The sequence below is a fragment of the Paroedura picta genome, chromosome 5 (assembly GCF_049243985.1).
Source record: "Paroedura picta isolate Pp20150507F chromosome 5, Ppicta_v3.0, whole genome shotgun sequence".
Lineage (NCBI taxonomy): Eukaryota > Metazoa > Chordata > Lepidosauria > Squamata > Gekkonidae > Paroedura > Paroedura picta.
Genome location: NC_135373.1, coordinates 59,471,996 through 59,487,252, shown reverse-complemented (window position 1 = coordinate 59,487,252; position 15,257 = coordinate 59,471,996). Strand labels below are relative to the sequence as shown.

Sequence of the window (15,257 nt, the reverse complement as noted above, 5' to 3'; positions counted from 1 at the left end):
AAGCTGCTTATCTTCGCCTTCCCTTTCCTCTCCCCACAACAGACACCCTGTGAGGTGGGTGAGGCTGAGAGAGCCCTAATATCACTGCTCAGTCAAAACAGCTTTATCAGTGCTGTGGCGAGCCCAAGGTCACCCAGCTGATTGCATGGAATTAAACCCGACTCGCCAGATTAGAAGGCAGTGCCCCTAACCACTATACCCAGCAATTGCAGATGATGCGACTGTGTTCCACTTGCCTCAGATCCTTACATGTTGCCAGGCCATGAATGCTTGGATAAATGGGAAACACCCTCTCCAACCCAATCAGTGACCTAAATGTTTGTCATGATGTATAGAACAAATGCAAAATGGGACACCATAAGAATTTTACATACTTTCCTTCACAGCATTAGGACAGTGTAAGATGTAAGATGTTGGAATAACTGAAAGACTACGGTTTGGCTGTTCTCACATCTGAAGCTATAGACTAGATTCTAAATGATAGTTAATACTGACTATGGTTTGGCATTAGGTATGAACTGACACCCCTCCATCCCCCCAAAATAAGCATGGACACCAGGATTCCACTGGTGTTTTAGCAAAATTTCTACCATCATCACACCAAATAATGTTCTAAAGGTTTCAGACCCATGATGGAATAATAGTAATTATTGTAAACGTTCAGATTTCATCTTACTAGGCCCAGAGGGCTGGTAGAAACATTATCTTTGCTCTAGAAGCAATGAGAGTGTATGATTTCTTAAATGTTTATGTATCCAAAGTTTAACAAAAGAGTAGTGCCTAGAGAGCAAGTTTTAAGAACCAAAAAAGGGGCAATATAAATAAGGAGAGAAGTTTCTGTAGCAGTCATAAGATCGGAATTTAAACCACTTTGCACTGTGGCTCATGTGAGGAAAAACAAAACAATTACCCAAATACAAAAAGGAAGTAAAGCTCATACAATGATCACAAGGCAGGAATGTAAATGGATGTGAGAGATATAAGAGAGAGTCGTATAAGCAGTTTCCCCCAACAGCTGTTTCACGCAGAAACCAACCCATAAATCCTTACCAAGGCATATTATCAACCCTGGGAAAATCAGCCAGTATTGAAATATGGGCAGCGTACAGAAGACAAGGATAAGTTATTGTAAGGAGACTAGTTTCGCCTGAGACAACCACCACATCTACTGGTTGCAACATCTTTTTGGAACTCTAAATAACAAACATTCATGGAAACAAGTCTGAGGAGAACATTCTACTAGAAAACATGAGGACTTCCCCCTACCACAGCTGAATGATCAGGTTATTTGCTTGTCTGCTAAAAGGCACTTTAGCTCACTAACTGCTGAGTATTTCAAATCCCCTCTTGCAGTGAGGTGAAAACTTGAAGGAAACTGTTCTGAGAGTTCATCAGGCCTCCCTACCTGTTCCATTGGCTTGTGTTGGTGCTTTTGTGGGCAGTGGAGTAGGAGGTGGCTCTTCTGTTCTGAAGCAAAAACAAAACCAGGTAAAGTAACAATAAGCTGTATCTGTTAAACAAAGCATAAGCACATTTTTAATTTCTTTCTTGAAAAGAAATTATGTTAGTTTTTTTCAATTCCTAGAGACGTGAAAGATAGACAAACATGTTTGTTTCTTCATAATAATTAAAGAATTTCTGAAGGTATAACTGAGCCCAAAGGAGACAGAAAAGATTGTTTTAGCTATTGAATTATATTTGTTAACATTTTCAATGCTGCAGAAATGCAAGTTGCCCCACACAAGTAACCATCTACTAGGCTAGTAGCAGACCTTTTGTCCTTCAGTTGTTCGTCAGTGAATGCCTAAGGCAGGCTTTCTCAACCAAGGTTTCATGAAACCCTGGGGTTTCTTGATGGCCATGGAAGGGTTTCCTGAATGAGTGGGAGCTAATTAATTTTTATATACGTTTTAAATTTGTTAAATATTTGTCAGGTGATATGACCATAAATGGGAAGGGGAAGGCTCCCAGGTGGGCATGTACACAGCTATGCTCCCCAACCCTACTCTGCACAATCGCACCACTTCTGGGGTTTCTCAAAACATGAAGAATGTTTCAGCGGTTTCACAACAGTAAAAAGGGCTGGCCCAAGGAGCTGCAGTAAACATGTTGCTCACTAAAACCCTAGGTGCCACTTTATCCTCTTCTCATGTAGCAAATATGCACACAAGAAACAGACCTTTGTCCATCTCTAGCTCAGGAACACCCATACAAATCCAGCATCAATTCTCCGGGGTGGTCTGGCAGAGAGATCTCTCTTGACAAAGTCGTAGCTGAGCTCATGGAGAGATCTCTACCCATTCAACTACTGCAAACAAGAACTTCTCAGTCTAGGAACACAAAGTTGGTCATATGTAACTATACTGGGAGTGCAAAAAAGCAAACGACTGTGACTCCCTCTCAAAGGACAAATCTAATAGGAAAAGAGAAAATCTCTGACGTGGGCAGAGATTACAGTTCAGAATATATAGGCAACTGGGCCAAGAGACTGAGAGAGAGAGAGAGAGAGAGAGAGAGAGAGACAGAGAGAGAGAGAGAGCGCACCTGCTCTTCTCCCAGAAGAAAGGAGCAGAAGAAAGAATTAAGAAAGCAGGAAGAAACATTAAAAATACTGAGCATTTTTATATTATATTTCTGGTACTTCTGGTAGTAAGGCTATGTATCAGGGTGTCCTCACAACCACTGTAATCGATGCTGGGCACAGAAAAGAAATACCATTGCAATGCTTAATCTTCTTGAAACAACTAGTTTTCCACACCACGCTGCTTCTCTTTTCAGAGCCAGTCGATTTCTTTGCCAAATGAAGATCTGGTTCAGTTTCACACACATGAACATGAAACATTGCAGCCTCCCAACAGGTAAAAATTCTTGAACAAGACGACATTCCAGCAGTAGAGAGCACAGTTGAAATGAAATGCATTTCAACTCAGTGGCCAACTCTTGCTCCTACAAGGGTAAGTGGTTTTAAAGTTGACTGGAGTTTCACCCATGTCCCAACTGGGAATATCTGTTCTCCTGGCATTAGGAAAGAAATGAGCTTGCCAGCTCAGCCCACACCAATGCTCCAGACCTACCACTGAACGTACTTCTTTAATAAAAGCAGAATAAATCTTATTTCTTTGTTACACCCTTCATTGTTAGGAATTACACAAGATAACAAACACTGAGCTTGTTGAGTCAAACAGCAAGCATCCAGGCAAACGTGTTCCCTTCACAGTGTCCACCTAGACTTCAGGGAAGCTCACAGGGCAATCCTAAACAGAACTCAAAAAGAGGTCTGAAGGGCTCTGCTTAGGACTGTACCATTAGTGCCTCTCTATAGCTACACTCAGAATCAGTCTTTATATCAGAGGTCCCACTTGAGGCTAGATGCACATTATCATCAGTTCATGATAATAATCTGGGACATAACATGGGGCATGATGGGAAAGATGCTGATGCACTTTAAAAGCACCTCTAAACTGAGCCAAACTTTTTAAGACAGCTTAGAGCTGTCTAAAAGAGAATACTCAAATCTATCACCCTCCATCTGTTTTAACATCTTAATGTTCTTAATTGATAATGTGTTGTTTCTACTGAGGATGGCAGTAAGACCAGCAGCAACAAAATTCATTCAGAGCTGGCCATGAATAGCTAATGACATACAATTTCACACAGCATAGAAGTGCATATTTCCATTCAATTTCAACCCACAGAAACACTCAAAAGTCAATGTCAGGGAATTAGCAAGTGTTTTTATTTTTGCAACTGGTATCCATGATGCATATGCTGCAAAGGAAACTTGACCACAAGCAGAGTGTACCAGAGTTCCCGTGTGGCTCCTGGGGTGTTGTGCTTGCTGAAACAACATTGCAGTTTGCTTTATTAAATCCTGTTAGAAAAATCCATCAAAGTTGCTCCATCAAAGTATGCCTCCTCTTAACTAGGTTTAGCATTGCATTTCAGTACTTTAAAAGTCATATTGCAGTTTAGAAAACAGTTTCCCACAGTTTGAAAGGGAAGCAAAAATGTTTTAAGAGCATCTATCCATTTATGTTTCAAAGTCTACATCCCTTCTCCAAAATAATTTACCTCAAGGCATCTAAAATCAGAAGATTATAGAACCTTCACACATCTTCAAAGTCATTCAATGAGAATTGAATGCTGTTGAGTATTAAAAAGTTCATAGAAAACATAGAAAGCTGTAAGATCAAGACAGAAGGCTGAATGTCAAAATAAACCTGGAAAACCTAGCAGAATAAAAGAAATTCAATTTGGCACTGAAAATAGTGTTAAGGTATCTGGCAGGCCTATTTGAAGAGCTGCTGTATTCTCACAGAAAGCTTGAAGGGTTTCATTGTATCTTGCAGCTATACAGGGGGGAACAAAATACTAAGTGATTTATACATACTATATGTTGACTCAGGTCAAATAATCAGTGCAGAAAAATAGAGGCCCCCATGGAAATATAAAAAGGTCGGCACATATTTTCACTTTGCTAATAAGGCATTGCTACCAGTAATAATTGTTTTGTTATTCCATAAACTAGCTCACAGTATGTAAAATACAGTGGCAACAGAATGCAATTTATACCAGACAAACAATCATTCAGATCTTTTTCAAATCATCTTTTTCAAATCAGAGGGACTTGGGAATGTTCAGCCTGGAGAAAAGGAGGTTGAGAGGGGACATGATAGCCCTCTTTAAGTATTTGAAAGGTTGTCACTTGGAGGAGGGCAGGATGCTGTTTCTGTTGGCTGCAGAGGAGAGGACACGCAGTAATGGGTTTAAACTTCAAGTACAACGATATAGGCTAGATATCAGGAAAAAATGTTCACAGTCATAGTAGTTCAGCAGTGGAATAGGCTGCCTAAGGAGGTGGTGAACTCCCCCTCACTGGCAGTCTTCAAGCAAAGGCTGGATACACACTTTTCTTGGATGCTTTAGGATGGTTAGGGCTGATCCTGCATTGAGCAGGGGGTTGGACTAGATAGCCTGTATGGCCCCTTCCAACTCTATGATTCTATGATTCTATGTAGACATTTGTTCTATTGGCAAAGTGCCTCCTGGAGCAGAAGTTATATGTGCCAAGCGACCCCACAGCATCTTTCTAGAAAGCTCCACAGAATTGACACCACATCAATTATTTTATTGCCCATCACATCACTGACTCAGTGCCATCAGGAGAGCAGACTGGCCACACTGCAGTTCATATAGTGGATTTTCCTTACCTTGTTTTGAGTATTTCATTGACTTTTTGCTCCAGTTCTATCCTCCTCTGACGTTCTTTTTCTAGCTCTTGTTTCAGTGTTTCAGCATTTGTTTCTTCTCTCAGCTTTCTTAGCTCCTCCTCTGTTAAGAAAAGAAGATTACTTTGATTTCATACAATCAACCAAAAGTTAGGCAGGAACTTAAAGGCTGTATGTATGACCAAGCACACAAACACACACTAGGACTGTATATGTGGAGACAGGTCTTGTAAGTCAGCGGTGGTTCTTGGAACCCATGTGCACCACAGGGCAGGAGTGGACCAAACTGGGGAAAACCAGGATTTGCTTTATAATGCAAGTGCCTATCCAGAGCACATGACTTATCCCATGCCATTATGCCACTACAGATGCTCCACATGTTCACAGTTTAGGCAAACCCAAAGACAAAGCAGTGGTGTACACAGGTTGTATCACTGGTATTATAATTTCACCTAAAGATAACTTCAGTGAAGCAATGGCAAGCAACTGATGCAACCTCATCTATTTTCATCAAGCAGTCTTCTCATGCCACACTACAGCTGAAACTATAGCCATGTTGCAATAATGAACGTTGCCACATTTGCTATACCATCCACAGCAACAATATCCCAAAAGGAGAGTCCACACCTTTAGTAGGGAGTAAAGCTACTGCTCAGCAATGTGCCTTTCTTAGCTTGTACCTTCCTCTTTGTCCTATGATTTACCATCTTCACTTCACAAAATAATCTGAACCAGAAACAAAGTAAGTGAGATAAATCATCTAGTTGGATCAGTGATAACAGGTGGGCCAATCCCTGAGTCAAGCCATAAGGTAAACAAATGAGCTACGGTACTGATATCAAGCACTTTCACACACCCTAAATAATTCATTTTCAATGCACTTTTGCAATCATTTGCAAGTGGATATTTTTGTTTTGCTCAGTAAAATCCAATTGCAAAATGAACTGAAAGAACTGAAAGAGAGTGCATCAAAAAAAGTGTGAAAACAGGGGTAATTATGGCTGACTGATGTTTCAGAAGGAGTGGAGAAATACCACAACTTAGAACACCAGCTGGACAACAAATTCTCTCTGGATGGAAGGGAGATCACAAGATAACTCACTTGTACTGCCAGTTTTTCCAGCTAGCAACCAGAAGTTCAGCCTATATGAATATTAAACCTAGCCATCCTCATCTCTCAACCATTTAAGAAAATAATTCTACAGACAATGAGAAATTCCCTCTACAGCTAAAAGTCAAACCTTTTCTTTCAGGGCTACAAAAATAAAAGAGGGATTAAAGATTTAATGGTCTAAGAACGTGTTGCAAAAAGTTTAATGAAGATACACCAAAGTTTTTAAAAATGGAAAGGGGGACAATCTGGGGACTTTTCTGCACATCTTAATTTTAGCGTCACACTTGCCTCTGAAGATGCTATATTCTGGATGCTCTGCATAACATCCTGTATCCAGCCAGCAAACTGTTCGCCATTTTAAAGCTTGAGTTGGTGAATCCCAAAAAGTGGATTCATTAACCTAAAAAGTGCTATCCCCCAATGAACAACCAGCAGGCCACCAGCCAAAAAAATGTATGGAGGCGAAGAAGTGCTACCGCCAATGTCCCACCCTCACACACACCTCCCTCTCCCTTCCTACAGGAAGTGCTTTTTAAAAATGGAGAAGAGCCTGGAGCAGCGAATAGGTGGACAAGTGTGCAGGCAATGCCAGAAATAAAAGTATTTTTTCCAAAGTTGTGACACAAAGCATGCCTCTCTAAAGTATCCCCTCACCAAAATCAGGAACAAGATGATTCCATAAGGGGTGGTGTTCAAAAAGTACTATGCATCTATGCATAGGCGTTTAAACAGAGAAGCATTAATTTAAAAAAATTAGCAGGCACTGTGGGACCTTTAAAACAAGGAGAAAGGGGTTTGGCTGCCTGGCTTGATTGACAGGCGGAAGAGAGTCACGTATAAGGCGCATTGCTCTTTTCCGCCATTTCCAGCAGCAGTTGTGGAGGGTGAGAAGCGCAAAAAGGCAGCAGACAAGAGACAGCAAAAAGGCAAGGAGTGGCTGGGAAGTGCAATAATATTTAGTGCTATGTGATTAAGCTGGCGTAACATTATTTTTTCTGATATGCAGGATTGCCTTTAAAATTATTTTTTACCTCTGGTTAAAGTGTTTGGGGGGGAAACTGCTAAGAGACTGGACCTTCCTGGGATTATTTCTTTTTATTGAAACAAGGCATTTATTTATGATTTGTGAGTGATCTGGTCTATTTAAACAATTTCCTGATGAGCAGAGCTATTTCACAGAAAGGGTAGGGGATAGTAGAACTTGATAGGGCTTTGTTAGTAGGAATATGCCAGAGCAATACAGTGAGGCAACCAGATAAACACTGATGAACAGACTGACATGACTGAACCGCTCATGAAAAGTCAGATCCCTGTTACAGCAAATGAGCATAATGTAAGCCAAACTAGTGAGTGCTTGAGCAACGATATCCTTGACGAGTCTAATTAGAGGTGAATCTGCCCTGGGCTTTTTATCCTCAGTGACCCCGAATTAAAGAAAGTCATCTACACATTATTTGAGTTCCATTTTGATATTTAGCACTTTAAATTTTTGTCTGCAATGTCTATGATTGATCCATAGTGACACTACCTTTCCCCCATGATATCCAGGAGTGGATATAACTCGCTACATTTGAGGAAACCACTCAGAGAGCACCAGTATTAAGTGTAGATTAACTTCCTGCCCCATGCCTACAATGCTGACGTAGTAAAGCTGTCGCTAATTGGTTAGGGTGTCAGTTCCTGGTTGCCATTCCCTCGCAAGACATATTTGCCCTCATTTTGGGATCTGTTTTAAAGTGACTGAACTCCAAAAGCCCACACTTCTATGAGCAGAGATTTACCTCTTGGATTTACTTTCCCCTCCTCGTTCTCTGTGAGGTTGATGCCTCCCCCCCCCCCCCCCGCTCCTGCAGGAAAAGAAAGTTAAATAAGTGGCCTCGTACTCCACTTGCCCATCTTCTGGTTTGCTCTGGCTGTAGACTCTGGAGTCAAGAGGCAGGAAATAAAGCACTCTCCAGCCTTGTGCTCCTTCAGTGCTGGCTGGAGCTTCACCCCCTCCCCATCCAAGTGGGAAGAAGACTGAAAATTGGGACAATGCAAATGCAGAAAGGTGACATGTTTAAAATCAGGAAAAAGGAAAGCTGTAGATATGGGTTCAAATCAACCAGAATTCAGCAAGATTTACAGTGGAAAAAATGTGAGTGCAGATTCTACCTAGAAGTCTGCTTCTGAGTCACACCTGCATTAGTTGCTGGGAGAATTGCAATTGTTGAATTTGATAAGAAGAACGAAGGTGTTGAATACCAAAGAGCTGTGAAAGTGGTTTGGATAAACATCCATGTCTCAGCTGGCTGAGGTCAATCTTGTGCATTTAATACCTAGTCACCAAGCTTCAGAAGGCTTCCTTCACCTTCAGATTTTTTTGCAGAGGGGAGGAAAGAGAGAAATCTTCAAGAAAAATAACTGTGAGAAGCAAAATATTGCCTTGTTGACTACCCTGTTCCCCTTGCCATAAAAACCTGCTTAGATCCAAGTTTAAGGGAATCTAGTGTAATTTACCTTAGTACCAGTAAACTGCATTTCTTCAGTGAATGGTTGGATTTGCTTTTTAAAAGAAAGGGGCAGTTCCATTATTCTTGAATCTGGCTTTTGAAGTGTTAACCACAATTAACCATGAGCCATGCCATCCCATTAAACATTTCAGAGCATTTGCTTTTCCTTCTGTCCCTTCCAAGACAGATGGGATGACATAATTAGGCACTAAGGGGAAAATTCGTGTTTGGAAGTAATTGCGTACATTTTTTGCTTTTTTTTGTGTGTGTATTTATCACTTTTTTATTCTGATACAAAAAAAGAAAGAAAAACGCTGAATTGCCACAGAATTGTTGCAATTGAATATGTTGTATGTCAGACTGATGGCTGAAGCAATGCTTGCAGATATCCTTCCACTCTGTCCAGTGGTGTTTTGTGAAGTCTTTCTCCAACTTGCCCAGCTCCTTCACTGATGGTTCCTTTGGATGGGGGAAGGCTTCAGACGTCATGGAACAAAGTGGTAGAGTGCATGCTGTTATGTTTGGCCTGGCAGGGGTTACAAGAGGAAAATATGAAGAGTTTGTGTTGTATGTTGTCAATCAGCATAATATAGTCTGTTAGGGGAATTTGCTGATTTGTTCTTATGACCCGAGAAACATGGAGTTATGTCTTTGTTATTCTGAGCTACTTCAGGTACTATAGCCTAGAGGGGCTAGAAAGAAGGCACCAAGGTGCAGGGCATTTCAGTTCTAGATTCCTCTAGAACTGTTCTAGATGCAACTTCCTATTCCTCTTGTTGTTCAGCTAGGCATCTCAAATGTTTTTCCCCATTGGAAAGTATCAGAAAGTCTTAGCAAAACGTTTTGCTTACTTTCTAATCTTTTAAAATGTTTATTGAATTGTTTTTATCTGTTCTTTTAATTTTTTGTCATTATATATATAACATGAATGCTTTGAGGACTTCTTGATGCCAAAAAGGCAGACTAAAAAAGTAAATTTCAATAGTTTTCTCAAGTAATACACAAAACCAGTTTTGAATACAGCTCTTTCTCAGTGAGGCTATTGATTCAATTTTGCCCCATTATATATTTACTTGCTTGCTTTTTTACCTCTGTTAAGTTGATGCCTTTCTGATTCCTGCTGTGGTGTTGTCCAATGGGTGAGGACACAGCTAAGTATTTCCAATAAGTCAATCATAATGAGGCTTGCAATGCTGACCTACATTGCCTTTCTGACTCTGTTATGCTTCAGAGCTCACCAAATTGAATTCTGTTTACAGCTGGGGCACCTGAGGCTGAGAAACAAGATCTTTCTATAGAAATGGATTTGAATAGATGGTCTTCGGTTTTGCCCAAACTGGGTGAATCTGTACAATTCCAATAAGAACCACATATGTTGTTTTATTGCAAATCATAAGATCAACTTGGATGAATGGAGGAAATGGGTGGGGAAAAAGACAATCGCTTTGTGTCTGAAGTAATCAAAAGAGATGGAAATGTAATTCAAGATTACATTAAGTCTCTTTTTTCACTTTGTGTCATTGGCATTTTCACAAGAGTATAATAGAAATGTCTGTAATAATATATCTTAATTTGATATGTCTTCTCCACAAATCTAAGGCAAAACACACTCACCCACACAACTTGACTGAAGCAGAAACAGCTAAATCAAACAATTCAGTGTTTTGGAAGGCTTACTGGATTTCTCACCGGATAAACCTCCAGTGCATTTCAAAGCACTGCTATGGTAGCCACTCTCTGCCCTATGTGAGCTTAACTTCTCTGTTGCCAGGGTGCTCTGTCTGCTCACCTGCTGATTTACAAACCAAAGCACTATAGGTAGTCAACAGGTGCATATCACTATGGACTGACTATGTTACCAGCTCCTGAAGGACTCAAAAGTTTCAAGCCCATACTTTCAACAGGAGAGGGGAATCCTGTATGTCACTGCTTATTGAGTATCTAGGTCTGCAGCACCTGCCGAGTTTGTGTTTATTTAGGAGGAAGGGATTTTTAGGAAAATCAGATGGAAACAAGATGTTTATTTTTATAGTGACAAATCTGGCCTGACTGTAAAAAATAAAATACAGCTCATTTTAGAGAATTTGTAGGGCTAAGTGATGCTGAAGGGGATCTGTTAAATTGGATTAATGGCAGAATGTACATGAGATGGGTTCACGGAGAAATAACAGATTGGTCATATACTATTTAGGAGGGTGAATGATGATCTACACTGTGTTCCCACATCACCCATGCTGGTTCAGTTCAGGTGGAATGAAGAAACTGCAGTTTGATCATCCATGTCAGAGCCTTGGACTTTTGAATTTATTTATTGGTTTGTCTCATATTCTCCTCTGTTCCATGGGCTTGGTGTGTCTCTGAACTTGAAGGGCTCACCATCTAAATAATAAATTCACATAATAAATCCATGTGAATGGATTTACTCTCTGTAGCATTATGAAAAAAGGGCATCCAAGTATGGCTGAAAGATACAGCCAATAAACTTACACCAAACTACTACTGGTGAAGTGGGACTATTGCACTGAGAAGAAGGCCTCAAACAGAACAGACATACCCAGTCTACCCTTTGTTTAGGCTTAGTAGAAAATTCCAACGCTAATAGCTAACTGAACACTTTTATCACATTTGGGAGGAACAAATATTCAGGAACAGAAAGTTTGTTTCAAATAAGTTGGTGGGAATAAAACTTTTTTCATTCTCACAAGGAAATAAAATTATGACTTTCTTGTTCATTTATAATTGTTCTTAATGGATTCCCCTGATTCCCTTCCCCTCTCCCCTTGGTTTAAACGAGAATATGTGAAACCATGTATTTTAGCTTCTCATCAAATGTTCACATGCTGGCTGTTAGCAGAAATAGGGCTGGCATTGGTAGTGAGTGCTTGTTCAGTTGCAGACAGTGCCATTGTTCACAAAGCTGACATAAACCAGTTTGACAATGTGTGCCTGGGATTTAGACAGTCAGTTCAGTACCAATTATAGAATGAGCTTGATCCAAAATGCTATTTTGGAATGAGGCTGTAGAAAGATTTGCCATAATTAACATCAACTTAGTGAAGCTACTCTTGGCTTATGTTTATACAGGAAAATAGTAATTATTTGTCTGTATAACCAGTTGGTGGCACTCAGTATGCCCATGTCATCATTATTCAGCTGGGCCTCTACAATTATAGTATATTGCAGTTCTGCTTTAGTAACTTCAGTCATAAAGGGCAACAGTTTGTGGAAGGTTAAGAACTTCATCACTTTGATTCCTTTTGGGAGAATGCAGAAGTTTGCCAGGCACTGGCTACTTCCACTTGCTTAACTTTTGGTTCTTTAGTTTATATTTCTGTCATAGTCTAATGAAATCACTTGTCTTATTCTGCTGCTTGCTATAAATAAATAGCTGGCTTCTAAGTGGAATGTAACTTTACCTGTACCAGTGTATCCACTATAAGACAAATCTGAGGGATTTCATTGTGGTACAGTGGGTAGAGTGCTGGATTAGGATCCAGGTGACCCAGGTTCAAATCCTCACTCTTCCATGGAAGCTTCCTAGGTGACCCTGAGGCAGTAACACACTATCAGACTAACCTATCTCACAGGGTTGTTGTGAGGATAAAATAGGGTGGAAAGAACAATTTAAGCTACTTTGGCCTAAATGAATTGAATAAATTCACTAAATAAATATGTCGCATGGATTACTTTAATGGCCTGACAATGATGTTGCAGGATACAGCCTTCCTACCTTGAAGATTGAGAAGATAAGTTTGTCAACTGCATGGATGAAAAAGATGCTAAAAGATGCAACTCTTAAGCTACCAATGTAGTTTACTTGCCAAAGCATCAACCAGTCATATTCTTGAAGCCACAAAGGGAGGGAGGCAGGAGAGGGAGGATGGTCAAAATAATTGTTCTAGAATGTCTTCCAGAATGTCTTCCCTATCTTCAACTCAATATACTAGTATTTGGATCATTGAGGCATATATTGTGATACAGATTGCTTCTCTAGTAAGGAAGGTTCTTGTTTATCTTGACCTCACTCTACAGTCAGTATGAAATTAGCTTTCTCCCGCTATGCACAAGATTCTTTGTTAAGAGGGTGTATGTTTGGAAAATGAAAAACTTTTGATCTTGGGAGTCTCATCCTTTGTATGAATAGTGCAGGTTATTGCAGCATTAAAGGTGGAGCAAGTAATTGTCAAATGTGGCAGAAATAAATGCAAGATTACTGAGTTATCCTAGTTTACATGCATTAGTATTACCATTATTCTTCTGATGGCATGCTGGTAATGAAAGTTTTTCCTCATAGTTTTGTGAAGGGAAGGCAGAGGAAGAGTTAAATCAGATCATCTTTCTGCTCACTCAGTTCACTGCACCTTTAAAGTGGCTTTTCTCACTCTTTGTAATGACTGGTTTGAGCAGCTTTAATACTGGAGCATATCCAGCAAAGATGACCTTTACAACTGCTAACATGCCAGTTCTTGCTTCGGTGTCAGGTTGTACTTTACTGTATACCTCCTGTGTGTTGAAATGCAGAGAGTAATATTTCAAAGTTAGTAGATTGGTGTGATGAACACTGTACAGATCTGTGATGCTAAAATGTAAAAAGGCTCCCCCCCCCATAGTCAAGTGTATAGAGTTTGACATTTAAGGCTCAGGTCTACAAGTTTCCTTGTGGAAACAGATGATTTCATCTCCTTCTGCCCCTTCTGATCAGGTGTACTCTTCTGTGTTGTGCTTGTGCCAACTGCTAACCACTGGAGGGTAGGCTTGTCTATTCAGGTATTACCAAGTAAGGAACTTTGAGACCTTTCTCACATAAGTGATGCTCAGCTCTGAAGATACAGGACATCAAACTTGTTAAGTAATCAAAGTGTGGGGTTTTTCTCATACTATGGCTGTATTTTGAAGGAGAAGGCTGGGATTATGTGGATTTGTGAGCAACGCTGGATTAAAAAATCAATGTATTTTAAATTTTAAATTTTTAAAAAGTTTCTGCTTTAGTACATTTTTGTTTCTGAAATAATAAGGTTTAGATTTAAATCTTAATTCATAATGAATGTATTATCTTGAAACTGAATTTGTGGCCTTCCGGCAGCTTTTATTTGGAGAACGAATTTTGTCATACAAAATCCACTGAAGTAAATGAATTTAGGATTACATGGTTTGTCTTCAGCTGCTTTCATTGAAAGTTTTTAAAAGAAAAGTAAAATTTAACAAACTAGCATAGGAAAAAGAAAAAGGACAAAGGTACGGGGGAGAAAAAAACATCCAATTTTTTTCTACGACAAAAGCACGTAAAATTACAAACCTATCACTTCCTATAATTAACAAAGAAAAAGCTCTCTAATGTTTTTTTTTCTTTAATCATAAAATCCACAAGTCGTCAGTTCATTTTTTCCCATTTTGTGCAAAAAGTCTATAAGGGGTTTTCAGTCAGCAATAAATGTAGATATTGTCTTTTCTCTGCAAGTTCCATCATCTCCATCAACCATTCCTCTGTTGTGAGTAATATCACATCTTTCAATTTTTTATGATACATTTTTCTTTATTTTTAAAAATAAAGTACAACTTGCATTATAACATTAAATGTTACATTTTCCCTCTATATCTATTCTTATTGTCACATAATCCCTCAAATTAGTTTATATATCCATTTTTTTCAAAACTTTTCATCTTATTTCCCATCTATTCAAACAATTTCTGAAGCAACTCAGGTGTGACTATTTTCTCAGGAGGTTGATCTAACATTCTACTTCTTCCTCTCGTTTTTTATCTAGTAGTTGCCATTTTTAATTAAAATCCAGAAGCAAAGGTGTCTCTAGCAAACAAAAGAAGGGGAAAAATCTATGACTTTAATGCTTTTACACTCCACAGCTTCCAGTCAAATCATCATAACAATTAATCACCCTCAAGGTATTTGCCCTCAGACCCACACTGTTCTTCCTGCCTCAAGAGACACAATCTACTGCTGTTCTTCCGGTCCCTTTCTTGCAAAAAACGCCATACCAATATTATTGTCTCAGTCTTCAAGGAGTACAGTGTTAAAAGGCGCTCTGAATTCACAAGGGCTATTCACTATACCAAGGAGAGATGTATGCGAACAAGATAATATCTATTTTAAAAATCAATGTTTTTGCACCAAAATAGTTTTAGTTGTGGAGAATATATCTACTGTGAGGGCCAGCTATCATGTTGCTACATTTGCTGTTGAGAGTGGTAGACCATTCACAGTTGGTGAATTTGTTTAAAACTACATGGCAAAAGGTAGGAAGTGCCCAAGTAACATCTTAAGGAATGGTTCATTATATTAGTTAGCCTTCTTGTATGACATATCTTTTGCTCACCCCAGTGAAATGCCTTTCAAAGAGGCAGAAATATTAATTCAGAGTTGATTGATTGGTCTTTATGTATTTATTAATTAATTTTCGTAGATTT

The 15,257-nt window shown here is 39.4% G+C and overlaps 1 protein-coding gene across 6 annotated transcripts in view; it reads right to left on the bottom strand.

Moving 5' to 3' along the window:
* GRAMD4 (GRAM domain containing 4) overlaps positions 1-15,257 on the bottom strand; it is an 87,703-nt gene that overhangs the window by 32,815 nt on the left and 39,631 nt on the right. For all 6 annotated transcript variants that reach the window (XM_077338239.1, XM_077338240.1, XM_077338237.1 and 3 more), the window contains 2 exons: positions 5,211-5,331; positions 1,406-1,467 (listed from right to left, as the gene is read on the bottom strand). In XM_077338239.1, the coding sequence (XP_077194354.1) occupies positions 1,406-1,467; positions 5,211-5,331 (183 nt within the window). The remainder of the gene's footprint in view (positions 1-1,405; positions 1,468-5,210; positions 5,332-15,257) is intronic.